Raw genomic sequence first — 25,580 nt, 5'->3', positions numbered from 1 at the left:
CAATTCTTCGGATAAATTGGGTCTTTCACGACCTTACTGGTTCAAATTGGCTGCTACATTCAATAGGCGTTGAACTGGTCAGCGTTTATCTTTTAAATGCTATGAGATGTTTCAACATCAGACACAATGTGAAACACAAGGATGATTAATGCAAACTGACATCCTAGAGCTTATGCTATGGATTCCTCATTGTGCTCTTTGTGAACAGCATTTAAAGCAAAGCAGCCAGATAGTGTATGTATACAGATCTCCACTATCCAGGATTCAGATGCCGGTTAATATTAATGTTATCAGAGAGCTTGTGAAAACTTTTGGCTCTTCATCTAGATTAAAATTTAAACCGCCTCTGTAAGTTGCAGTACAACTTAAAGCAATGCTACCTTTGCCATAAGCGAACCCTCTCAAATCTTTTAATATATTATGCAGTTTATATATTATGTGCAAATACATCTGACATTTCCACCGTCGAGAACGTTTTCTAAATTAACATTTCAGACTCGTCAAAAGGTTAAAGTGTAAAATCTAATATTTTGCATTAATTTTCAACAGATAGTGAATGGAGTGAGTACAAACTGTATTTTAATAAACTGAAAAAAGCTCAGATATTCCCTCTATAGGCAATGCATCTCACTACAGACTGAACGTAAGACATTGCATTAAAATACAGAAGTGAGCAGATTTCCAAAGCAAATCATTCCAACAATTAGTTGCTCAACATACAAAAATGAAGTCAGTACAAATGTAATGACTTTCTTTAAAAAAAAGTCCACAACTTAAATTTTACTAGAACAATTCATCTGAAAGTCCACTTAATCATAAGGTTAAGCCTGAATACTTGAGTGGAAACATGTTGAACATTTGTTCTGAGTTAAGAGTTTCTGCCAAATTTACAAATAGGAAGATTATAAGAAGCTGTACACTGAGTTGGAGGTAATAAGCCATCAAGAACATATTAAAGACTGAGATAGATAGATTTCTTATTGCAAAAGGGATTAAGGGATATGGGGATAAGGCAGGGTCAGGTTATTAGCTGGAGTTAGATTAGAAGATCAGTCATGATTGAATGGCGGGGCAGGCTCGAAGGGCCTACTCCTGCTCCTACATGTTATGTTAAGACAGTATAATAAGCAACTTGACTCAGCAGTTAACACGCTGAAAAATATGTGAATAAATGGTCACAGCTCCGCAGGCATCAAAATCAATGCAGTGATTTTAAATTTGAAAATGTGCATCTGCAAATACATTTGGTACTTGGGATAATCTGTTTTGAACACAGTTTATTCTCATATTCTGACTCACCTTCACTGCAACAGTCCTTCCCCCAGTGGCTTTAACATCTCTGAAGTTACTGGAACTCAATGCTGTGGTTTTCACTGCCCAGACATTCATTGTTTTCAGCTGAAGCAGCCTATAGTGTTGACTGAAGGTATTTTATGTTCCTTCACCCCAGTTAAACCCATGTGAGGTGCATGACCTGTATCCAGAGACGGAAGTCCTTTGTGTTTTCAGTCAACGTAAGTTAAACCAGAGGTGTCAGCCAACAAAGTGGTATTCAGCAGCAACAGGTGTGATAAGTTTGGGTTGAAGGCAAATCTTCGACTGTTTAGCTGATAGATACAATGTCAGTTCTAGGCGCCAGCTCCAGTGCTTTTGGCCATTTCAACCAGCACTTGCTTGAGATTCAAAAGCAGAACTACTTTCATGCAACTAGAACCAGTGCCTTAACAACTTTCAGGTGATGGCCACTGATTAATTATAGGATAAAGTGCACATTACCTTAATGGAGAGTAAATCAGCCAGTGATTGTGAGGTTGCTGGTTGACCAATTTGCACCAGCATTGCTCATGACAAGAGTTAGTCCACCCATGAACCATTGGTCCAGGGAGGCCGTCAGCTCAACATTGGGCACACAAATAGTGAATAGTAGAAATTTCCACATTCAATATTAATTTTTACTGGATTGCATACAGCCAAAAACTACACTACATAAACTTCAACACGTTAATAAAGCATGTTGTTTTACATAGATGACAACAGGACTGAAAACAATAAGTTAGTTAAGAACAAAACCTTCTATTCACTGAGGCAGAACATCACTGGTGCAAAACGGCAATCAATGTGCGTAGGTAACCTCCCCCACCCCAGTCCAAACTGTTCCGTCCCCACATGAATGATCACAAACTCAATTGAAGATGGATGAATGAATGACAGTTTGTCTTGACATCAAAAAGTTGTGTACATTTCATTTGGAGGACACTTGTATATGATAAAATCAGGAATAGTTTATTCAAAATTAAGATCAGTCACAAAATTAGCAAATTGGCAAATCTACACAAATGTAGTGCAATGAAGCCAGTATAATTAAGGATAAAGTACTGAAAAAGGCAACTTTTATTATAAAAACCCAACCCATTTGTGTTTTCGGTAAATACAGTCTCAAAGCATAAAATGGGCATCAATCACCACAGGAGAACTAAAACAACGGCAGTTTAAGAGTTGGCTAAACCATTAGTTTTACCAAACGACCGCCGTTCAGATCTATCCATGTGGCGGAGGCTAATGACTTAACATACATGAAGATATACAACCATTTCCATTTAGGTTTAACTTGGTCAACAAGCAGGGATTGGTCTCGATCTGCAATAAACATCATTTGCCTCTATACACTATCGGTTCAAACGGCCAAGGTCATCCATGACCAGAAAGTGCCACCGGTATTCAGTTTATAGGTACGTCAAATATTAATGTGAAGCTCTTATGCAACCTTCAAAAAGCATCAATATATTACGTGATGCATAATTGCAAACCAGAGAAAGAAAACGTTATCCACTTGCTGGAGCACAATTTATATTGCATTAAACTGGAACAGTGTATCGTAGTGTTAAAGCTAAACTAGTCACTGAACGGTTCATTGTTTCAGTTCCACGTAGTTGGCTGGAAAGAGACCATATCTGCCTTTGCACTCTCCCCGCCACCAACCCTCGTCGATCATCTCAATGTTTGTGATGAGATCATCAGGGTCGAAGGAAATCTCATCGTCACCCGCTGAAAGATTCAACGTTAACACAGATTTAGTAATGAAACGTTAGCTGGCTTTAAAACTGCACTGTTTTGGGGGAATATACTGACAATACTAATAATATTAAACCTTGCACTTGATATAGTGCCTTATCACGTCTTTGAGACGTCTCAAACTGCTTTGCAGAATATACTGTAAAGTGAATTGTGTTTTGTAGGCGAAATGCAGACAGCATACAACAGTGTCCCACAAGCAAACGTGGATTAAGTGACCAAATTATTATTTATTTATTTAAAGGGATTATTATCCCCGGAAAAGCAATTCGCCAATCGACTAAAAACCGGTTTCCTACTTCCTGCTCGGTAAACAGAGGTGTGTGTAGTAAGGAAACTTGTCCAATGTTTCGACCTGCTGGGAATCGAACCCAGGTCCTCTCGCTTGCAAGTTGAGTGCTCTAACCACTGAGCTACTTTACAGGCATGCAATGTATACAGTAACAAGAAATTGCCTTCTTACCGGCCTGGTAGTCATATAAAGCCACAGCTGTAATGCCATAGTCGTCATTTCCATATTCTGCATAAGTGGGTTCATCTGAAAATATAGTCGCATGTAAGATACAGCTTTTTAAAAAATATATTAAATGAAACAGACTGCAAAATAGAAATAACAAAATGTACATTGAGTTTATGACTTGAATTGCTATCAACGATCTCTCTTGCCTACGATGCCCTTTTAAAGTTTGAAATCCCCATTGCTGGGACTTGTGTTTACATAAGTATTTATACATACAGATGTGTGTTATATATTATGTACACATGCACACCTATATTTATATATACTCTGCTGAAATGAGCAAGATTTTGATGGGTTATTTGTAGGTGAATTGAATCAGCACCTATCAGAGCCCTGAAAAACTAACGTTCGACTTATTTTCGGCACTCAAGCCATGGTTTTCCAAACTGGATTGTAATCAATCAAACAGAACTTCCGTAACTCTTCATACAATGGTCACAAAGAGTGCCTAGCTCAGGCTAATGCGCAACAAGGAAGAATACTGTTCAAGGTATCTTTCACTGGTTTTCCAGCGTAAATAACTAGCACTCACTGGGACATACTCAATAAGTCATTTTATTCTGCATGTACATAGCGTCCCTCACGCAGGATAGTGTCCCAGAGCACTTGCGATACTTGGGACGGGAATTTATAGAAGCTGTTCATTATTTGGAGTTACCTCTTTGGTACTCTGCGTTCTCATCTGGCATCTGGTAAACCTCTTCTTGTTCGTACACGGCTTCCTGATACGGTGCTTCATTGGTGTTATAGCAGGGTTCAGGCTCATAGACATCAGAATACTGGTTATCGTGATGATTATCTTCCTCTTGTTCATACACTGGTGCCTCCTATTAAAATACACATTTGAAATCAGTTCCGTTAATGTTATGTCATGCTGATTACGCAATGTAATCCCACTTACTGCCAGAACCAGAGCTTTAGGATGGCTGAATATCAGCAACAGCAGCAAATTACATTTATATAGCGCTTTTCATGTCGGAAGGACGTCCCAAGACCCTAGACAATTAAGCGTTTGCATCCGAGCTGAGGGTTGGAATCAAAAGGGTTGGGGGATTGGGGATGAGAGTGTAGCCGAAGACACAGTCAAAGAGGAAGGTCTTGAATAAGTCAAACTCCGGGTTTCATTATGTAGATTAAGGAATTTTTAAGCAGTGTTTTGAGTTCAAATTCCAAGTCCTACAGTACTTTAGTTGCTCCTAGTTTCTGTGCCAGTGCAGAGTTTGTTTTGATGTTGTATCACCTCTAACATGTCGTCAAACATATGAACCATTAGGAACATTTTATCATTGGAAGTGGTCTGCGGGCATTCCACTATTACGTCAGATTTTCCGTGGCCTGAGTTTACTGCCGTCTAAACTGCAGAATTGCTTACACCAGTGATTATCCTGAACCTCAGTCATTCTTTTAGGTTTTAATGAAATACTTTTTTCACCACTGCAAATACTTTTCCTTTGGCCACCTCCTGGTTACATTAGCATTCACTGCCTACAATAATGTGCTGATGTAATTCTGAATCACCCTGTGCTGTTGGGACTGCATTGTTCAGCTCACAGTATCCCTTGTGTTGTTCTACTTGACATTAATTCCAAGTTTGACCTTCTCTATATCTCCATCTGAAACCGTGAATGTTTGGCCATAAACCATCCCTGGAAAGACTTCAGACAATTATTCAACTCATTGTAAAATTTATAATCCATCTCCTTGCAGTTGATATCAACAATGAACGAGTAAAAATACATTAAGCACATGAAATGTCTTATCTAATGATTAGGGGACACAACATGGGCTCCAGCTGAGAAGCATGTACAATGCTTGGTGTATTCGAGGTGTACATTTCACTTTAACAACATATGAGGTACAACCGAGAAAAAAAAATAAACATTTGTTGCAAGTTACCAGGAAGTGAACCACAGCAATGCCAACTCACCGAGTTAAAAATCAGAGAACCCTCACAACACCTTGGGCTTTGGCTTACTAGCTAAAGCCCTAATTGGGTGGAGTTTTCCCAGCTGGACAAGCAGTTTAGGAAACGTGCCAGACAGTGCTCACAAATGGCAAGCAATGCAGCTTAAACTCCAGCAGTGACCCAAAACTTCTCTACGTTGCAGATGCTGACAATGGGATGTTGTTCTGTCACTACGCAAAGCCAAAATTAACCTATTGCCTTTCAACAAAATTGGGTGGGGGTTCAAATTTAACGATATCTTAGCCACTATTAGCCGAAGTGTGGCAAGGCAGGGCTTACCTCATAAACTGGGCTGGGAGACTTTTCCTCTTGAACACGAGCTTGAGCTGGAACAGATGCTGGAAGTGACGTGGACACAACAGCTGGTTTTGGTGCTGATGCTTGCTCCTAGTTCAACCGGAAAAAAAAAATCACGACAAAGTGGTGCATTTAGTCAAAACGCAAAATACTGGCAGATGCTGGAAATCTGAAAACTAAAACAGAAGTCACTGGAACACTCAGCAGGTCAGGCAGCATCTATGGAGAAAGGAAAGTGAGTCAACAATTCGACTAAGGGTCGTGGACCCGAATCGTTGACTCACTTTCCTTTCTCCATAGATGCTGCCTGACCTGCCGAGTGTTCCCAGAGACTTCTGTTGGTGCATTTAGCAACTCATTTCTTCCCTCGACCCCACTCCAAATACAAAAGTTCTTTATTGATTACTAAGAATCATACAGATTTTTTTTAGGACATGCACACGTGTAGCTTTGTGAGATATTTATTAATTTTCTCCCTCCCTTAAGCTGGTGACTCTTGCTGATACTTGCCCAAGGAATCAAACCCAGTGTTGAACCAACATCCAAAATGAACCTCCAGCAATGAGTCAGTGGGTAGCAATCAAGTGAAGTAACCCCATGTATTACATTGGTCACTAAAACTCACAACCATAACATTAACAGAAATAAAAGTTCCATTTGCTGGAGCGATAAAGCCTCACGAGGGAATTATAAGTCACGAAAAGGGGACTTTGATATTGAAACCCTCAGCCAGTCACTGCCTTGTAATCGTGCTCAAGTGGCCATTATTCCATATAATTCCTTCTCCAGCAAAAATTGGATGTTACTTTAACACCGAAACTAATTTACAGGGAGGGTGCGCTCACTTATGACTAGCACAGCTCAGCTTATAGCCAGTGATAATGGAGTGTGACGGCAGTCCACTAAAGAGGGAATGGGTTTGGGCACTGATTGCCTATTCCCCATGTTATTAACTCATACGAAAAGAAGCTTCTAGAGCTGCAGATCTATAAAATTCCCACCACAACCCTCGTTTTTCAGATTGCATAACGCCGAGGATTGTGATATTTGTCACGAGGCCCCCAACACCCCGAGTCTGTCATGTGAAGCCTTGTGATAGTTGATATAAAGAGGACAAGGTTTTTAATGCTCGTTTTTCCCCCCCACCTCTTTCAAAAAAAATAATCAGGGCATTGTTCTTTACTCCACTAACCTCCAGTTTCCTCCTGGCTTCCTCTTGTTCCTGCTTTTCGGTGGCAAGGCGTCGAGCCCTCTCCCCTTCAACCTTCTTTCTATCCTCCTCCTCCTTTGCTTTGGCTATGTTCTCGAACTTGGAGCGGATGCTGGTTGCGCTCGCACTAGCGTTAGCTGTGAACAACAACAACAGCACGCATTTATATAGCTCCTTAGCTCCTTTCACACGGGGTAGGGTCCCGGAGTGCTTCAAAGGATCAGTGAGGAAGCTATGAACCCACTTCTGCACCGGTAATATGTAACAGGTGTGCAGAACTGTTGCCGTGCAGGGAACTGCTTGCCATCATTTCTGAGCCGTTGGAAGTCAACGTAACTGAAGGTGAAGCGAACACGAGGTTTTGTGTCTCGACGTGAATTTGGTGTCTCTACACAAACCTAACACTGCTGGTAGCAGAACTGAATCGTTGAACGTCCTTTACGTGAATACGGTGACACAAAGTCACGCTGCCCGCAAATCACAGGAGCCAGGTGAAGGAAGCTTTTTTGGGCAGTACATGTACATCCCCTGTAGCACACAATGCAAACACAAGTTTTTTTTTGAAAACAGACAAAGAGAAATGTATTTATTCTTCCTGTTAGGGTTTTGGTTCTTCCTCAGTTGGAGGGCAGGTGTGCTCCATGTTTACACAGCAGTGAGACTCAGTGATCAGACAGCAAGATTTATATCTCCGAGGCAATGAGTCACTGCGTCAGCAAAAAGATTTCATGTGGCAGCTTCATTAAGTGCGTTCTTACCTGTTTCCACTGGTTTAGTTTTCTGATAAGCTGGTGTTGGTCGTTCAATTTCATCAAATGTCGCCGCACTCTGCAAAAAAAAAGAAAAAAAACCCCAAACGAGTTTAAACATCAATGATTTCCTCAAAGTCACTGATGTCTCAACGTTAGTTAGTTTCTCTTCAGCTTTTAGCTACGGTGCAAATGGCGAGGTTGGAATTTGGACACACATAAGGTAGCTCCTTGAGACAGCCGCTCACTGCCTGTGTCTGCATCCCTCACACGTGCCACCACAAAGGAGAACGCATCAAAGGGGATATGATCACCCAGGCTAACTCACACCAGGTTTTTCCCTCAGGATTCACCAAAGCCGCCATATCAAATGCAAGGATTATTATTATTTGTTGAATCACCCGATCAGCTCCATTCATACATCTCCTCACGGGTGACATAATCCTACATTCAACAGGTTTTCCTGCCATTGCCGTTCATTCCAAAACCCAACACTCAAAGCCTTAATTAACTTTCCCGTATCACACAGGAGCCAGAGGTTATTGTCAAGTCAACAAGAATTATTTTCACTTTTAACAAAACAAAATGGTTCACACAGACACTCTGCTCACCTTATCCATTCGGTCTTTCTCCACTCCGTATTTGCCACCAAACCCTCGTGAATAATCTGAAGCAAGAAATTGGGAGAAAGTAATGCGTTTTGCACATGGGGGTGGAGGGGGAAGAGAGGGGCGGAGGGAGGTGAAAGCACAGAATCATGCACTTTGCCATTTCATGAAATTAAGCCAATCAAACTGAACGCAACAAGCTTTTAAAGAGATCGACGTTCAATTACGCTCGACTGACTGGATTATCCACGGAGAATGGATTCATGTTGATTATTAATTCAACATCAATCATCCGTCTCTGTGCTCTTTGAGTATTTACAAGTGAGGTTTTACAATTGGGACATTTAGATGCGTAATCAATTCAGCCAGTCAGTGACTACAGCCACAGCAGCCAGCCACACATGCCAGGAACATCCATTCGAAGTGAGAGGTGCTGATTGATGGTTTGGATTGAGGCAACGGAAAACGTGAAGCAAAAATAAATCTTAGAGATTCAATCGAGCAAAGGCACGGGTAAAGAAAATGCACCACAGTGCAGCACAGACCTTCAAGGCATTTCGTTGAAAATTACACTTGTCATTCAAGGTTAATGAAAAGATTGATCCTGTCCTCCTAGATTCCCTACTCTCCTGTCATGTCGTACCAAGCCGTTTCTTTTTTTCCCCCCCCACCCCCCCAAATGTGAATTTAAAATTGTTTCGCGTGTGTGTAAATAAGTAGGGAGGGAATCCGCTGCCCGACTGACCCGTCAATAAGATGTGGAGGTGCAGACGCCTCAACCGTGCGAGCTAAAATCTGGCTGGGTCTAGCTGACCACAAGTACTATGTGTTTGTTTCCTTAAAAAGTCACAAAAATGCAACGTGCACCACAGGGCACAAAAATGAGGAGCGAGGATAGAACCATTACTGCCATATCTAGTCACTCCTCATGACCAGAATGCTATCTTGTATCAACAGCAACAGGACGCATCCAAGCAATGTTTGACTGCATCCACACAGGCTTAAAATAAATCTGTCAATCTGCCAGCACGGATGGCACGGAGGACAGAACAATTGGCTTCAGCATCACTGAGCTGGAGGGTATGGAGGCGAAACGAGAGGGGAGGAAAAAATATAACACACAGAGCGCCTGCTCCCAGTACAAGCTTCATGTTTCTCAAGCGTGAGAGTCAGGTGAAGACGGGGTCGGGATCAGCTGAATAACCTACTGGGTCTGTCTACCCTCACACAAGAAGGTTGGTAACTCAGACACGGTATTGACACTGGGGAGCCAGCACACCCTGGTTCCAGTCATTAACTTCAAGAAAGAAGAAAGGGAAATCACAAATTATCCACACGCACACAAAACAAAAAAAAAACCTCTCAGTTGCACAATTATAAAACCTAAAGAAAATGATTAAAAAAAAAGCCAGCAAAGCATCTGTGCTGGCAATGTAGTGCGTAGTGAAGAGCCAGAGTGGGTCTGGGTCAGACTGTGCCTTTTTGAGATTCGTGCCGGGCCAACTTTTCCTTGTACTCGAATCCCACAGCAGATTTGTCCTGCTTGTCTGTCTGAACACCGTATTTTCCACCAAAACCTCTTTTATAATCTGTGAATTCAACATGCGTCCAGGACGAGGCCAAAAGAAAAGGGAACAGAACAGGTTAGATCAGACACCAGGAAGACTCGAACACAAAACAAACCACATCTGCAATTCTACAGAGAACACAAGCACAAAACAATGGAACAACCATCGCAACCAAGTGCAGCACACAAAGGGGCTGAGGGACCGTGTAAGGGCAAGCGAGGCCTGAATAAGCTGTTGTTTGGTCACCTCAGGAATATTTTGGACGCAGTTCATAACAAACCAGCACCACTAGCGTTCGTTCTTAAGCGAATGTGCTCAGTCTGACACCCTCAGCATTGCTTAGCTCGAGAGTCAAATATGAAGTGAAACGCGTCTTAAGAAGACACAAGCTGAAATCTGGTGAATTGTTCCTTGGACGAAGTCAAAATGAGGGAAATTTAAACGAAGACAGACACACACACACACACGCACGCACAAACACACACAACAATGGAGTTGGCCTTTGAAATGCCATGTAATACCACAGGGAGATTGGACACTGAGGTGAAAAAAAAATAGCTAAGCACAGCCTAAACTGTTGCCACAATTGATCTGCAAACCTGGTCGAAGGGATGATGGGAGTTGAGCTTTTTGTTGTTGTGGCTCTCCGATGCTTTTGTTGTGAAAAATCGGGGGGTCAGCGTATATTTCTGTGACAATCCTCACCAGTTGCTTTGTCATCAGCTGTCCTGACAACTTTCACCGTCAGGAAAATAAGCTCCAGTGATCGCTGCATTGTACATTGTACCACGAGAGTTTATAGTAGCCGGCACATGATTCAAACCCAGAAGCTTCTGGCAGGTCTATATTTGTTCACTGTCATTTGTTACAGTGAATGCTTCGTTAAAACACGGATTTACATTCACTAACATCAAGATCTGATTTGCGGTACTTCTTAAAAACGCGGTTCCTTATTACGGAAAGCAAGTCGTGCAAATAAGGATTCCGTCTGCTAACAAGATGTACGCCTCACTGACACCCCACCCACCAGGACTTCCCTTCAGATGCCTTTGCGTTTCAGAAATACTGCAAACCTGAGACCATGAATCTCGTGTCTTCATAAGAATTGGAACAGAATTGGGTCGCATTATACACCAGAGGCGACTGAACAACAATTATTTGAGTTCTCGCTCAGGAGGTGTTGATACAGCAAGATGCAAAAGGGAGTTTTTTTTAAAAAAAACAAAAAGAAATTTTAAAAGGTATTTCATTCTATACCACTGCCTCCTCACTAATTCAGAGCTTCTCCCAAGTCCTGGATACTTGTTCACTGTCACTACAGTGAATGTTTCAAGCGCTCTGGGACGCTATCCTGCGTGAGGTGTGCTATATAAATGCAAGTTGTTGTTGTTCCCAACTTCAACACCAGCTACAATAACCTTCGGTATCAGCATCCTGCCTCTCAGTGGATGGTACATTCGGGCTTTTTATTAACTAAATTCTAAAAATGCCACAACTTCCAACCGTTTATCCCTTCCATCATATTGAATCAGCTGCCTAATCTCATTTTATTCGGAGAAATTGATTTTTCTTAAACATCGCAAGATTAACCCAATAAAATTATCTATTTTGCCACTGAAACAGAGATGGGAAAGTTCAGGTCAATTGCTATTCTCTTTGCTTTTACAAGCATTAAATTGAACAGCCATTTCTCAAGTCTCTCGCTTTTTTTTTCCTCCCCACCTATTATTTTTATTCCTCTCTCTTCTGTCTAGTTTCAATTTTACGACACTACTCGCTGGGCATAAATGAAACCAAAACAATTTTAAACACAATTATTACTTTCCTCCAATCCATAGGAAGTATTTCCTCTTGGTCCAGACCTAGGTTCAACGGAACCCTTGAAAACAAGGCTTTTTATGGCAAGTATCCTGATCAGCTGCATTTACAGTGTGGTCTGTGCCCAACTGATGAACAAAAGCAATCAACGCAACTGATTACTCAGCTTGTCCTCCAGTAACAGTTGAGGCTCGCTATGCTTTACGCTCTTGAGAGAAAAGCCAAAACAAACAAGAGGCGCTAAATAAATCGACGGGACTTGAAAAAGTGCACTGCCGAGTGGAGGAAACAATCGCTTCTTCAATAGCAAACTCATCAAGTTAATCCATTATTCACAGAATGTTAAGGCACAGAAATTGGCTTCTGAGTTTGCCTGCACAATGCAGTCACTACGCTTTGCAGTATATCCTGTGAAGCGTTTTGAGATAATAATAATAATCATAAGGATGGTGTGCAAGATGCCACATTAAATGCAAGGTTCATTATAACAGGTCATTCGTCCCATTAAATCTGCACTGGGATGTTTTCCTTTCAAGATCAACCCGTCAACAAGACAAACCATTGCTGGTTCCTACATTGTTGGGTTGGATACATACTGAGCACATTGTTCGATGAAGAATATTTACCTTTCTGAGATTCGTGAAGTTGCACCTTTTCTTGGTGGTCCCAACCCAAGGCCATCTTGTCCTGTCGATCTGTCTGCACACCGAACTTTCCTCCAAAACCTTTGACGTAATCTAATTGGATCAAGTCAGAAATGATTAGCTAAGAAGTGGATAGCAGCAGCAATTAGTACAAAACACACACACAAAGCTACAGTGCAGAAGGCAGCCAAGGTACCTTACGTGTGCCTTCATTCTATTATCTCCTGACCTGCTTAGATTCTATTCAGAGGGTACACCAACTGATTCGGATCACAAGCAAGCTCGCCATAGACTACACACAACAAAATTTCTGGCTCGGTTCGATTAATCTTTTTTTTGGAAGTCGAAGCACAAACGGGAAAACATGAACAACCTTTCTGAGATTCGTGCTTTTCAGTTTTCCCTTGGTATTCAAAGCCAACCGCGCTTTTGTCCACTTTGTCCTTTTCCACTCCGTATTTGCCACCGAATCCCTTCGAGTAATCTATAGGGGACAGAGAACGAAAGCGATGTTTTTTTTTCTGCTGAAAGAAGATGGTGACTTCATGCAAAACTCACGACGCAAAGCAATTCTCTTTTGACTAAAGAGGAAACAAAAGCACTGACTCACTTATAATAGTATCTGCCAAAATTCAAGCGTATCATATAAAAATTATATCTTTTTACCTTGTGGTATAAATACTGAAAGGCAATTATTTCAAACCAGCTGTGCACTACAATGGTGCACATACGAGCTTTCTACTCCACCACAGTCACCATCAAGACGGTTAACCTTTTACACAAAGCAAAATTGCTATAGAATTCTCTAACCTGGAGTGAGCAAAGACAGTTACACAAGAAACGTGTGCCAGGATTGATGCCACGAGAATGACCGAATCGATAATTCAATTACTGCACCAGTTTCTTTTGTAAACACGCAAATGTTTCATTTGCGTTGAAAGGCGATCAGATAACAGCGAGAGATGTTTCAAATTACCGAGGCTGCCATTAAACTCGATAGGTCAGAGACAGCTGATTTCACAACACAGTTCTTAAATAAAATTCCACGCTAAATGTGTCTAAAGACCCAAATGGGTGCAAATTCGGTTGGGTCCTCGAATTATTTAGGAGCAGTTACAAACTTAAATGCTAGTGATTGAAACTTAGAATTTGATTGAAGTTTCAATCCACTTTGAAAGGATTGATCCTTGTAATAAGGGAACCTCTAACTAAATTTCAAGCCCAAAAATGCACAGACTGAGGTGACTCACGTCTACAAACAAGCAAGCCTTTGTTTCCTGTTCCGCTTCTGGAGGAAAAGATAAAACAATTACATACCTCTCTGGGACTCATGAATCTCGGTTTTGCTCTGGTAATCGAAGCCTAGCGCACTCTTGTCCACTCGATCTGCTTGCACTCCATATTTACCCCCAAAACCAGTACTGTAATCTGAATCATACAGACAGCGGGGTATCAGCAAATACAAGAAGATTATATTTGTATTGTTCCTTTCACGTCGGGAGGACGTCCCAAGTCACTGGTAATGCATTTTGCACGCCTTCATCATCAACATTAAATAATTGCAAGATCTACATCATATACACATGGTGAAAGAATACTTGCAAAAATATTGGTGATCGGGTAAGATTTTGGGTGGTTTGATTTAAAAACATACTCAACCAGGAAGTCATCAATTTAGATTTGGTTACGATAATTTCAGTGACATTAGTCATCACCCTCAGGAGATATATGGCCATTGGGGCACAAGCACAATTCAGGTCTCAGTGAATCAGGAGAAAATGAGAATCACTATAAGTGTTGAGACGCAACAAAAACTCCTTAATACTTATTGCATCTGTTTAATGTTCATGGAATGCATTTTTATTTAAAAAAATACAGAAACAAAGATAACCAGATATGGAGACAGGCAAAGGAATTGGCACTTGAAAAAAAAGCAGAGAAACCATTAGACAAGCAATCAAAATGATCAGGGCATCAGATTGGGTGAATACATGTCAACTCAGGCACAAGGTGCGTGCACCAGGTTATCAGGGAGACCTGAAGATGTGATACTCATGGGAACATGCACAGAATGTGCCACAAGAATTCACATCAACACAAAAAAAAAATTCCCCACGGATCAGAAACAAAAACGTGTAACGGTTACGAATGAGAACAGATTCTCCTCGACATTATTTGGTTCCACAATCACATCCACACCAAAACCATCCCGACTATCCTTGGAAACACAAAAGTACTGTACCTTTTTGTGATGCATGTTTAGCAGTTTTGCCTTCGTATTCAAAGCCCACTGCAGACTGCATGAAGGTACAAAACACATTCATGAACATTCAGATTAAGTAACAACATTGTGCTAACATATATTCTTCAGGCTTGGAACTCAGTCTTTTTTTAATGCAATAAAATTCTGCACATTTATCTGTCTGCATGTATCCCAAGTACAAATACAAAAGTTAACCTGGGAGAGTAAGATTAAATAATGAAACAGTGAGGAAAAAAAACCACGAGCTGACTTACACGAAAACTCATTTTCACAAAGTCCTGAGGTCCGGCTACAAAGCTCTGTTTGTCAACTAATCAGTGGCAGGTTGGTTGTGGTCGCACGAACCTAAAACCATGCACTTCACCAGCAAACACGCAGCATCAGCAATTCTCTCTCCATCGAAAATCCCTGCTTTCTTTTGATTCCGTGGGATTTGATTCAGCTCTTTACCACCCTGCTGATCAGCCCATCTCATTCTACTTCACTCCCATTTCCGAACCTCTTGCATTTCAAATCACCTTTTTTCTGATGTTTTCTCTTAAAAAGCGTGAAACCTCTGAAACTGAGGGTTCTGCACATTATGAAATATCTGAACTCCGAGTGATGACATTAGACACTTTTACACTGCACAGTAAGCAGCGAATCAATGCTAAAATTCAGGTGAAATCTTTTTTTAAAATATAGGGGCTTTAGTGAATTACTCTGTCCCATGGAATATTCTGTGAAGCGCTTTGGGACGTCTAGAAGACGTGAAAAGCGCTATATCAAATGCAAGGATTATTATTATTATAAGTGGTTGCAGAAATGTGTCCCACAAGAAATCTGTGACATTTCAAAGGAACTTTCAAACTTAAAAATAAAATTATGCTTAAGAAGTTTTCGTTCTATCGATTGGAATTGGGCGTTTTGAGATTATCAGAGAGCAGTAGGTGTAGTACAAGGAATGTTCACAAAAATTATCTTAAAATTAACACAAAACACACCCAGCAAGTCATTTCAAGTGATCGCAGGTTGAGCCAGTACTTACCTTATCAACGCGGTCCTTTTGTACACCAAATTTTCCGCCGAATCCTTTTACCGAGTCAGTCTGAGAGCAGTGCTTGGAGAGCTTAGAAACATACTCATGTCCTACAGCAGACTGGGAAAGATTAGAGAATCCCACATTGAAACAAAACCGTCAACAAAGCAATGAATGGTGAGATTCAAAATAACTACCGGACGCGCAAACACATCGAGCGTAAGATACAAAAATTACAATTATTTTCAAAACAGAGAATTTTTGATACTTTAACACCAGACGCAGCATTAGTTATTTTCTCAAATATTCAAACACCCGATAAAAACATTTATCACTTTAGACCCATTTGCTGAAACAAGATTTCTTGACCACCCCACCCAAGTGTTTTAAACGAACAGTCAGCAGGAGCTGTTATCTTTTTCACACAGGGTCCTGTCCCCTCAAACCAGCCCATCCCAAAAGAAGAGCTAAACACTGGCGAGCTGGTTCGGGGTCCTTTTCGGCGGCTTTGGTCGAATTCCTCACTTTAATATTTACTGGCAAAGCACATACCGCAGTCAAACTACACCACTGTTAAGAGCTCTGTGACGCCACTCCTCATCACTCCACATTCAGTCAACCCAAGACTGTGTGTGGGACACTGCTGTGCCCGGTTGGTTGCTGCCAACCTACCAACCCGCCCGCTCCCTCCGCTCAGCCGGCTCCGGCTGCTCCACATCCCCCGACCCACCCGCCCCACCATTGGCGGGAGAGCCTTCAGCCATTCTGCCCCCAACCTCTGGAATTCCTTTCCCCAATCACTCCGCCTCATCCCCTCCTTAGCCTCCTTCAAGTCTCGCCTCAAAACCCTCCTCTTCGACCGTGCCATCGGCCACCCCCTTCCCCTCCACTCCCTCCTCCCCACCCCCAGCTCGGGTCTGAAATGCTGTCACTGTCCAGTGCCTTGGGATGTCCTCCCGACGTGAAAGGCGCTATACAAATGTAATCGTGTTGTTGTTGCGGCGTTTCACCCACAAAACCGTCAATTCACTTTACAATATATTGTGTGAAGGGCTTTGAGACGTCTCAACGGTGTGATAAGGTGCGATATTAAATTCAAGGATTATTATTATCATCAAGGGTGCATTCATACCTATAGAATTGCAAGTTGTTCTCGTTATTTTGCACCGAGAGTTCCATCCTTTGCCATTACACAGAGCTCCTCAATAGTATTACACTGGTTCAGGCGACAAATATGAGTGGAGCATCAATGGGAAGCTACCCAAGTTACTAGTCATCTACTTGTTCCAAACCTTTCAATGGCCTGTGTTAGACGGTCAGTACAAGCAGATTGCTGTTTCAGTGCAAGTAATTTATCATCATCCCATTTCCATTGGGATTGAAACAGTAGTTTGTGAACTGCAGGAGGAAGTACAGAAACTGGCAGAATGTTTACACAGAATCATTTCCCGATTTCTTATCAGGTCCTCCTGCAATAATAAAAAATATTCTCAACCAGGAAGTGGAAATGGAGGGGTGGGAGGCAAAGCAAGGGAAGAAAGAGACAGATAAAGGTGATTTCAGTGCTGCCAATTGAATGAGCTGCAACAAAATGTGCAGGAATTTTGAGTATGAGAATCTCTGGAAGCCTACCAGCACATTAATAATAATAATGCTTGCATTTGATACAGCGCCTTAACACATCACTGAGAGGTCTCGAAGCGCTTTACAGAATATACTGTGAAGTGCAGTGACTCTAGATTTTGTGGTTAAAAACAAGAAATCAAAGCCACGGCCAGAGAAAAATAAAAATCATTGCCCGGGCACATTGACAGGCATTGCACATCCTGCTGCTCCTGAAATCATGGGCGCCCATCCTTCCCCTCACTGCAGGTCATGTTCCACAAACCAGGAATATTACAGTCAATGTCCTCAAGCTCTCCAAGCTTCCAGCAGGCTCTCAACTGTATTAGTGGCTTATAATGGCAATTTATCAGGATGAGGAGCAGCAGAGAGTTGGAATGAACCTGTGGGATCAGCATCTTTAAAAGATCCAAGCATGGTCTCGGGGACAAGTCAAAGTTTGAAGCATGGAACAGGTGCAGGAATGCTTGCTGAATGACTCAGAAGGCGAGATTATTGAGCAATCCCTCCTATTCAAGCCATAAAATACTATCTTCTTCCCTGCCAGGCTTTACCAGAACAGATGGAAGGTGGTTCACATCTCCGAGCAAACCCGGGGGCACAGAGCAGTTCAACGTGTGGGAATCGGGGTTTGTACCTGCTGCGGATTTACCCTTCCCCTTAGCTGTGTTTGAAATGCAAAGCGATAGCCTGGAGCGCTCCAGGGCTGGTGTTCAGGGATATCACTCAACCGGCATCGCAATCCTCAGTTAAAAGAAATTTCCCGCAGTCACACAAATTTTTAAACATGCCAAACACTTATTTTTTTCTTTTTTTGAAAGGCTTCGGGGTTTTCTCCTCTTTTCTTCTACCAGTCAGGTGACAAAAGTGCTTGAAACGTCATACAGACTTCATATGACAACATTCGGATAATCCTTATAAACACATTCAACCGGCTCTTTCACTGACACCGTCAGCTATAATATAGCCTTCAATTCAGGCAGCTGCCTCAAACCCTTCTCGCAAAATAATACAATAATAAATAATAATAATCCTTGTATTTGATAGAACATTTTTCACATCTTCGAGACGTCTCAAAGCACTTCACAGAATGTACTGTAAAGTGAATTGACTGTATATTTGTGGGCGAAATGATAGGCTATTGTTGATAGGATGTTAATAGGCCAATCCTAAAATGATAGGCTATTAGGATTACAATCCAATTACTTGATCACAGAAACAATATAGTTTAAGTGATGGCTTTGGGCGCTCTGTTGGCTAAGTGTCTTTTACAACCTTCCTAGCTACTCACCTTGGCCAGATTAATCTGTCTCTAGACTGTAAAGAACAAAGAGGTTCTTTTTACATAAAGAGCATGTGGGCAATTTGAAACGAAGATGGAATCCCTGCCAGGAAGAAACTCAGAACTGACAGAAATGCGACCAGCTTTTGTGCAACAGCTCAAAATATTTACCATCTCAGCCACAGAGGTGAAAGGGAAAAGGACGTCAAACACAAGTCATCAGAGGAAAGGAAGAAAATCTCAAGCAAACAGAAAGGCAATCAGTATGCCAATAGAGAGACCGTAAAAATCACCTTGCAAGCATATCACCGCACAATCTTAAAGTACACAGCTGATTTAATTTGTTCCATTAAAATAGGGTTTGTAAAATCTCTTATCAGAGACATGCAAAGGTCGATACCCACAACAACATGTATTTATATAGCGTCCCTCATGCAGGCTTGTGTCCCAGGATGCTTAACACCAGGATTTATAAAGGAAAAACATTCCCTCAAGTTCAAATGCGATGAGAAAGGAATGTTTTTGCACACTTCTGAGTACCTTATCCATGCGATCGTCTTGAACACCGAATTTCCCTCCGTACCCGTGGGATGCTTTCGGCCCATCATCCAGCTCTTTCTGCTTCAGTGTTTGGTGTTCCTGAGACACATTTTCCCTCAGCGTCTGCAAACTGGAAAAGCACGAGAGTGGGCCGATACAACACCAGATGGGAAAAAAAGCGGAGTAAAATAACACCCTTTGAGCAATACCATTTGAGGAACTCAATCCCACGTTCCCTTCGCCTCGCTTCCTGCTTTGCCTCCTTCAAGGCTCGTCTCAAGACCCTCCTCTTCCACAGCGCTGTGTAAATGTCGTTATGTACTGTATCAGCCACTTCCAAAGCGCAGTAAACCGTATACTAAATCCATATTGGGACCATGAAACTTCAGGCCCTTTAAAGAAATGGTGTCATGGTCTCTATAAGAGAAAAAGGCTTCGGTACATCTACTCCCACTGCCCTCCCACAAGTAGTAATTATCCATTTTTAATGAGCAAAAGTCATGCGTGTGGACACCCAAACGCCTCATAGGAAGCGTTCTGCAGGAAAAGCACCACATCAGCTGCAATGAGCAGCAGTCATAATATAGGCAAACTGTGCAGTAGTTCTATAAATGTCTCGATCACCGACATGCATGGGGTGGCCTGTCACTACAGGAATGATCATTAACGCAGATTTTATGGCAATTAGATTAACTATAGATACTAATTAACTACTGGGGTGAAATATATTAACTTTTTTTTAAAAAAAATTGTAGTCTTGTTTCAGCTGGAACCTTTACTGTACTTTCAGGTAAAGCTTCCAACATAACGTTTCTCTGAAATTTCTCTCCCCTGCCACCAAAATAATGGAATAAAACTCTGCGACGTCGAGCAGTGTAATCCACACTCTTCCATTGTAGTGCTCAGCTCAACACAACAGTAGGTGAACCTCTTTAACTTTGAAACAACCTGTTTTTCTGGTCTTGCAGCAATAGGTACGAACACTCTCAAAAATCATTCCTCTTTGAATCACCACCCATTAATACAGTACACAAAACCAAAGCTTCCCTCTCACACCACTCGAGAATCAGAGCTACTTCCACCAGTTCCCAATCACAAGCAATTGTGCCCGGGGATCTCTGCTCCCGTCTCCAGCTTGCACTTTGTTTATTCAATCTGAGGTAGGAACATTCTTGAGTTTTATTTACCTGTAAGTGCAATCCCGAGAAGTGCACACAATAATTACCCACAGGAGTCCCTTAATTGTTCGGCCGGATTCTTAGAACTACGGCCCTCAATTAACCAAAACACCCATTAACTCACCCTTTACCTGAGTGAATATCCCAGAGAATACACTTTATTGCAATATTAAAATATCACTTCTATGGTGTGAAAACAAAGTTCTACAGACAAGGTTCATAGACACTGAAAGTCTGAGTATCAAATGCTTCCTTTTTTTTTTTATTCGCCTCAAAAAGTCTGAGTGCCTGGATAGGACAGGGTCCAACATTTAGCAATAAAGAACTTACTTGATGTGTGCTTGGTGTCCGGATCCTAACACTGTTCTGGCACCCCATCGCTGTTCTTTTTCAGACACGTCGTTCTGACGAGCAAACACAGGGAAAAAGGGTGAAAACATTTGCCAATAAAGATGATCGATGCACAACACGTCAAAAAAAAAATCCAACTAATCCAAACAGAGGTGAGAAGACGCTTCTGATTCATGTGCACAAACTTACAAAGAGAAAATAAAGCCACCAGCTCACTCCACCTAATGTTAAAGTGAGATAGTTTGCGCCTCAACAACGTCAACAGTTTAAGTCGTTGCCGTCATGTCCAGAAGCTGTCTGTCTCACACCTGACTGTAACGGTCCCCAGCCAGACCGCAGGACAGCTCCACAAGTGTCAGCGTGAACCGAATAAGTGAATACAGGGGTGGAGCAATACTTCCATTAAACAGCTGCAGTTCTCTTTAAAGATGACAGACTCCCTCTACCACAAAATAGTTGGCAGATGACTAGCTGGTCCTCTCTCCACAGGGTATTCAGCGCAACTTCGACTACCATCTATTTTTCATATATGAGCAAATAACAAACGCTGAAGAGATCGACTCCTCTCGCATGAAAAAAAATGCATCAAAGAACTACAGCCAGTGCCAAAACTCCACAACAACAACTTGCATTTACACAGCGCCCCTCCCTCACTCGGTTGACCGTGGCGGAGCACGGCACTGAGCCAGGGGGGAGGTGGTGACTGCTTTGCCAATATAGTAAGTATGTCGCGCAAAACAGATTAGTAATTAAAATAAAATGTTCCTCATTCCTTTTTATATATATATATATATATATATATGAGTCTATTCTGTGAAGTGCTTTGAGACGTCTAGAAGGTGTGAAAAGTGCTATATCAAATGCAAGGATTATTATTATTATATGTGAAAAAATAACTATGCTGCATATCGAAAGCAAAAGAGGTTACCTCAAAGTCTGGGTCTGTGTCCCAGTCATCTCCAGCGTCAACTTTGGGGGCCACGCACACATTGTGTCCTGCAGCAGCTTTCCACATCTTAAAAATAAAAGAAATGCTGCAATGACATTCACACCCTGTTACCGTGTCACTTGGCTCCGATAGGAAGAACACGGAGATACAATCAGAAGACGTAATACACAAACATTAACCACGGAGTTAGATAAGTACTGATTGGTCGGAGAAGCTGCTCTTCGGATGAGATGCTTAACACTTAAAGTGCTGTCCACCTGTTCAGGTGGACGTAAGATCCTGTGGCACTACTCGAAATGGGAGATTCTCCCAGTAAGCGACCTGGCCACCAACGCCCCAGATATATATACATATATATATATAAAATTGATCAGTCACTTCATTCGTTGCTTGTGGGATGTTGCTGTAAGCAAATGAACTGCTGCGTTTCTTTACAAATACACACAGTCACTACACTTCGGATTATGCGAAGTACTTCGACACGCTGATACATTTTACAAAGCAACAAGTGACCGGTTCTGTGTTGACATCTCACCGATTCTTCTAAACAGGAAGCAAGTTGCTGAGTGCAGTCATTTATTAATAGGAAGATTAGATTAGATTTCCTATTGCAGGAGATTAGACTAACTATGCTATCTTGTTGTTAACAGATCCATGCCATATCCTGTAACGACACTTATTAATATTGTGTCACCCAATGTGGCTGATAAAGAGCAATCAGGGATTGGAAATGTGCAATTCAAGTATTGCTTCCCTCTGATCAAAGGGTGTGAGAGGCATCAATGAAACACCGATAAGATGTTTTATGAAAGCCCCAACTACAATCACAGGCTGATGCTCAGTTTACTTTTGTTTACCAACAATGTGACAAAATGTCTAACAACAATCATTCTACAACGGTAAACTCTGCCTTCATTCAGTACTTGGGAAAACATTCATTTGAAACATAGTATTTGATGCCCAGTGGAGACACGATGATACGAGAAAAAAAAATCAGGGAACTGCATAATTAGAGGAGTGTTTCGTTTATTAAATTTCACTTAGGATTAACCTTGGAACACGGAAGAGTAAATTTAACTGCAACTTTAATTATACCACTACAATCTTAACAGAGAAAACAAGTTGCAGAATTACCTGCGACCTCACTTTTACATGGGTGCCTTGAACAGCCACAAAATACAGTCACTCTGCGCTTGACACTCAATCCTGTCATGCACTTTGAGATTTATTTTCTCCAAAGGTGAAAGGCGCTACACCAAACACAAAGATTATAACGGTAACCTCCGAGTTTCACCCAGAAATATACAGTCAATTCACTTTACAGTGTATTGTGTGAAGCGCTTTGAGACGTCTAGAGGACGTGATAAGATGCTATATCAAATGCAAGGATTATTATGATATTGATATTTTTGTTAAAAAAAAATCATTGCTGCTGGACGCATTAAGAATCACCTCAACACATGCGATGTGTGGCAGAGAGAGCAGCAATTTGAAGCTACAAAGATTCACCCCAAGTGGTGCAATTTGCCTCTCCCACGATGAAACCCCAGACACACTCTTTGGTTGGTTAACCGAGTAGACGTCTTACATTTGCCGTCAAGGTACGGACACACGAGGTACTATTTTTCCTCTGGGTGAGATGTTTCGCCCACAAAACACAGTTAACAATCCACTTCACAAACATATTCGGTGAACCGCTTCGAGACGTCTCGGGAATATGAACGATAAAAAGAGAATCTCAACGATAACGAGAGAATACCAATGAGTAAAAACAACTGGATGTGCAAACGACCAGGGTCGGCAATCCTCACTGTAAGAGACGAGTACCATTACCATCCTTCGCTGTAGGTCGTTCAAAAAGGTCAGAGCTGGACAGAGAGGGAGAGGAGCCCGAGAATTGCTTACGGTTTGTATTGATAAACGTGCGTCCGGTTTAAAGTACAAACTCCTTTGTTCTGTGCAACTTCTCTCCTCTCTCTCTCTCTCTTCCTTTCCTCTCTCTTTTGTGGATGATTGTGAGCAGGAACCACAAGGGCAAAAACACAAGTCTTTCTGGGTGGAACTTTTCAGTGGAGGATCAAGTCTCCCTCCCTCTCTCTCCCTATATATATATACGTGGCTGCCCTCCCCTTCTTGTGCCACCACTTCCCACCCCTTCCTCCCTCCCTCTCCTCCCTCCCTCCCTCTCCTCCCTCCCTCCCTCTGCCTTGGGATGCACTCCCTCTGCTGTTGAGTCTGATGTTGGGAAGAAGCAGAGCTCCAGGTCCTCAGCTCTTCTCCAGAGAAGGACTGTACAGACAGCAGCCCCACCCCACCCCACCCCTCCCTCCCTCTCCCTCCAGCCCAGGGACAACACCCTCAGGCCATTGCAGCAAATCATCATGAGACCTCCCAACCCCCACCTCTCTCTCTCTCTCTCTCCCTCTCTCTCTCTCTCTCCCCAACATAAAACAGCTTTAAGTGAAGAGCCACATATAACAGGAGAACCACAGGAGAGACTCACACACACACACTTATTCTTCACCTCCAAAACCCAGGGACAAAACCTCAGGCCAACTGCAGTACATCAACAATCATTCCCCCCTCTCCCAACCCAACATAAAGCAGCTTTTGTTTTGTAGGTGAACAGCCAAATGATATACCGAGAGGAGCACAGAGAGAGAGAGAGAGAGACACACACACACAGACGTTTGCCCTCTCACTAATCTCAGTCGGGCTTTCACTGCAGATTTATTATGTGTTATTCTTTTTCAATAATTAATCAGAGGAGAGGGGGGAGAGAGGGGGAGGGGAGAGCTGGGGGAGGGGGGAGAGGGGAGGGGAGAGAGAGGGGGAGAGAGGGGGGAGGGGAGAGAGAGGGGGAGAGAGAGAGGGGGGGGAGAGAGGAGGGGGGGGAGGAGAGAGGGGGGGAGAGAGAGAGGGGAGGGAGAGGGAGGGGGGAAGGGAGAGAGGGGGAGAGGGGGAGAGAGGGGGGGAGAGAGGGGGAGAGAGAGAGGGGGGAGGGAGAGGGAGGGGGGAGAGAGGGGGGGGGGGGGGAGAGAGGGGGGAGGGGAACATTCAGTCATAAAATGAGGCCAAAAAATGCATCTCAATGAAAGGAAATCCCTTCTTTCCTCCCTCTCTCCCTCTCTCCCTCTCTCCAAAAAACACACAGATACACACACACACAGTGTCTATTATATTATATTATACATATATACAGAAAGAGAGAGAGAGAGAGAGCATTACTGTACAAGTTCCCAGAGGCAGCAACAGCCTAACATTCCTTACTCACAGCAGCGTTTCCCCCCCTCACCCCCACCATCAGCAGCTTTTCCCCCTCTCCTTTCCCTTTGAATTAAACCCCACAATAAATATATATATATATATACACACAAAAAGAAATGCACAAACCTCTTACTTTTTTTTCTTTTTCTCCCAAACTCTCTCTCTCTCTCACTCACTCAGTCGCAAGTCCTTCGGGAATCCCTGTTTTTCCCCTAATTAAAGAAAATGCCACACAAACGCAACAATGTTTCCCTCTCTCTCTCTCTCTGTGTATTTTCTGAGCCCTTTGGCCGCAGTTTCCGTCTCTCTGGTTCGCACACTTCCTGCACCGATCACGTGTCGGGAATCAGCTGCTGTTGGGATTCCAGTCCATCCCCAAATCCAGCACTGGGGGGTCTGTGGGGGGGTGTGGGGGGTGGTGTGGGGGGGGGGGAGAGGAAATCTAAACCGCGTCCCCGTTCCTCTCTCCGACACACCTCCGCACTACATCCCATCGCCTTCAGCTCATTCCGCCCGCCCGCCCTCGCTCGCTCTCTCGCCCGCCCTCGCTCGCTCTCTCGCCCGCCCGCCCGCGCTCGCTCTCTCGCCCGCCCGCCCGCGCTCGCTCTCTCTCTCGCCCGTCGACGGGATTAAATCACTTCGGCCGGAACATTTGCG

The 25,580-nt window shown here is 42.7% G+C and overlaps 1 protein-coding gene across 3 annotated transcripts; it reads right to left on the bottom strand.

Moving 5' to 3' along the window:
* Positions 1-2,262: 2,262 nt before the first annotated feature.
* On the bottom strand, positions 2,263-25,294 carry LOC103175022 (src substrate protein p85). Of its 3 annotated transcripts, none has more exons than XM_042341471.1 (17): positions 25,050-25,294; positions 21,636-21,722; positions 20,687-20,760; positions 19,179-19,308; positions 15,743-15,853; positions 14,695-14,749; positions 13,770-13,880; positions 12,826-12,936; positions 12,435-12,545; positions 9,901-10,011; positions 8,426-8,481; positions 7,824-7,893; positions 7,048-7,202; positions 5,838-5,945; positions 4,251-4,419; positions 3,536-3,610; positions 2,263-3,045 (listed from the first exon to the last, which is right to left on the bottom strand). In XM_042341471.1, exons 2-17 carry the CDS (start codon positions 21,720-21,722, stop codon positions 2,909-2,911), a joined length of 1,671 nt encoding a protein of 556 aa, XP_042197405.1. In that variant the 5' UTR covers positions 25,050-25,294; the 3' UTR covers positions 2,263-2,908. The 3 variants fall into 3 exon arrangements, with proteins under 3 accessions (XP_042197405.1, XP_042197404.1, XP_042197406.1); XM_042341470.1 differs by having other exon boundaries at positions 25,057-25,294; XM_042341472.1 differs by lacking the exon at positions 9,901-10,011 and having other exon boundaries at positions 25,057-25,293.
* Between the last annotated feature and the right edge of the window lie 286 nt (positions 25,295-25,580).

This window comes from Callorhinchus milii, unplaced genomic scaffold (assembly GCF_018977255.1).
Source record: "Callorhinchus milii isolate IMCB2004 unplaced genomic scaffold, IMCB_Cmil_1.0 Scaffold17, whole genome shotgun sequence".
NCBI classification, from domain to species: Eukaryota; Metazoa; Chordata; class Chondrichthyes; order Chimaeriformes; family Callorhinchidae; genus Callorhinchus; species Callorhinchus milii.
The sequence above is the reverse complement of the archived record's forward strand: the minus strand, read 5'-3'. Positions and strand labels throughout refer to the sequence as shown.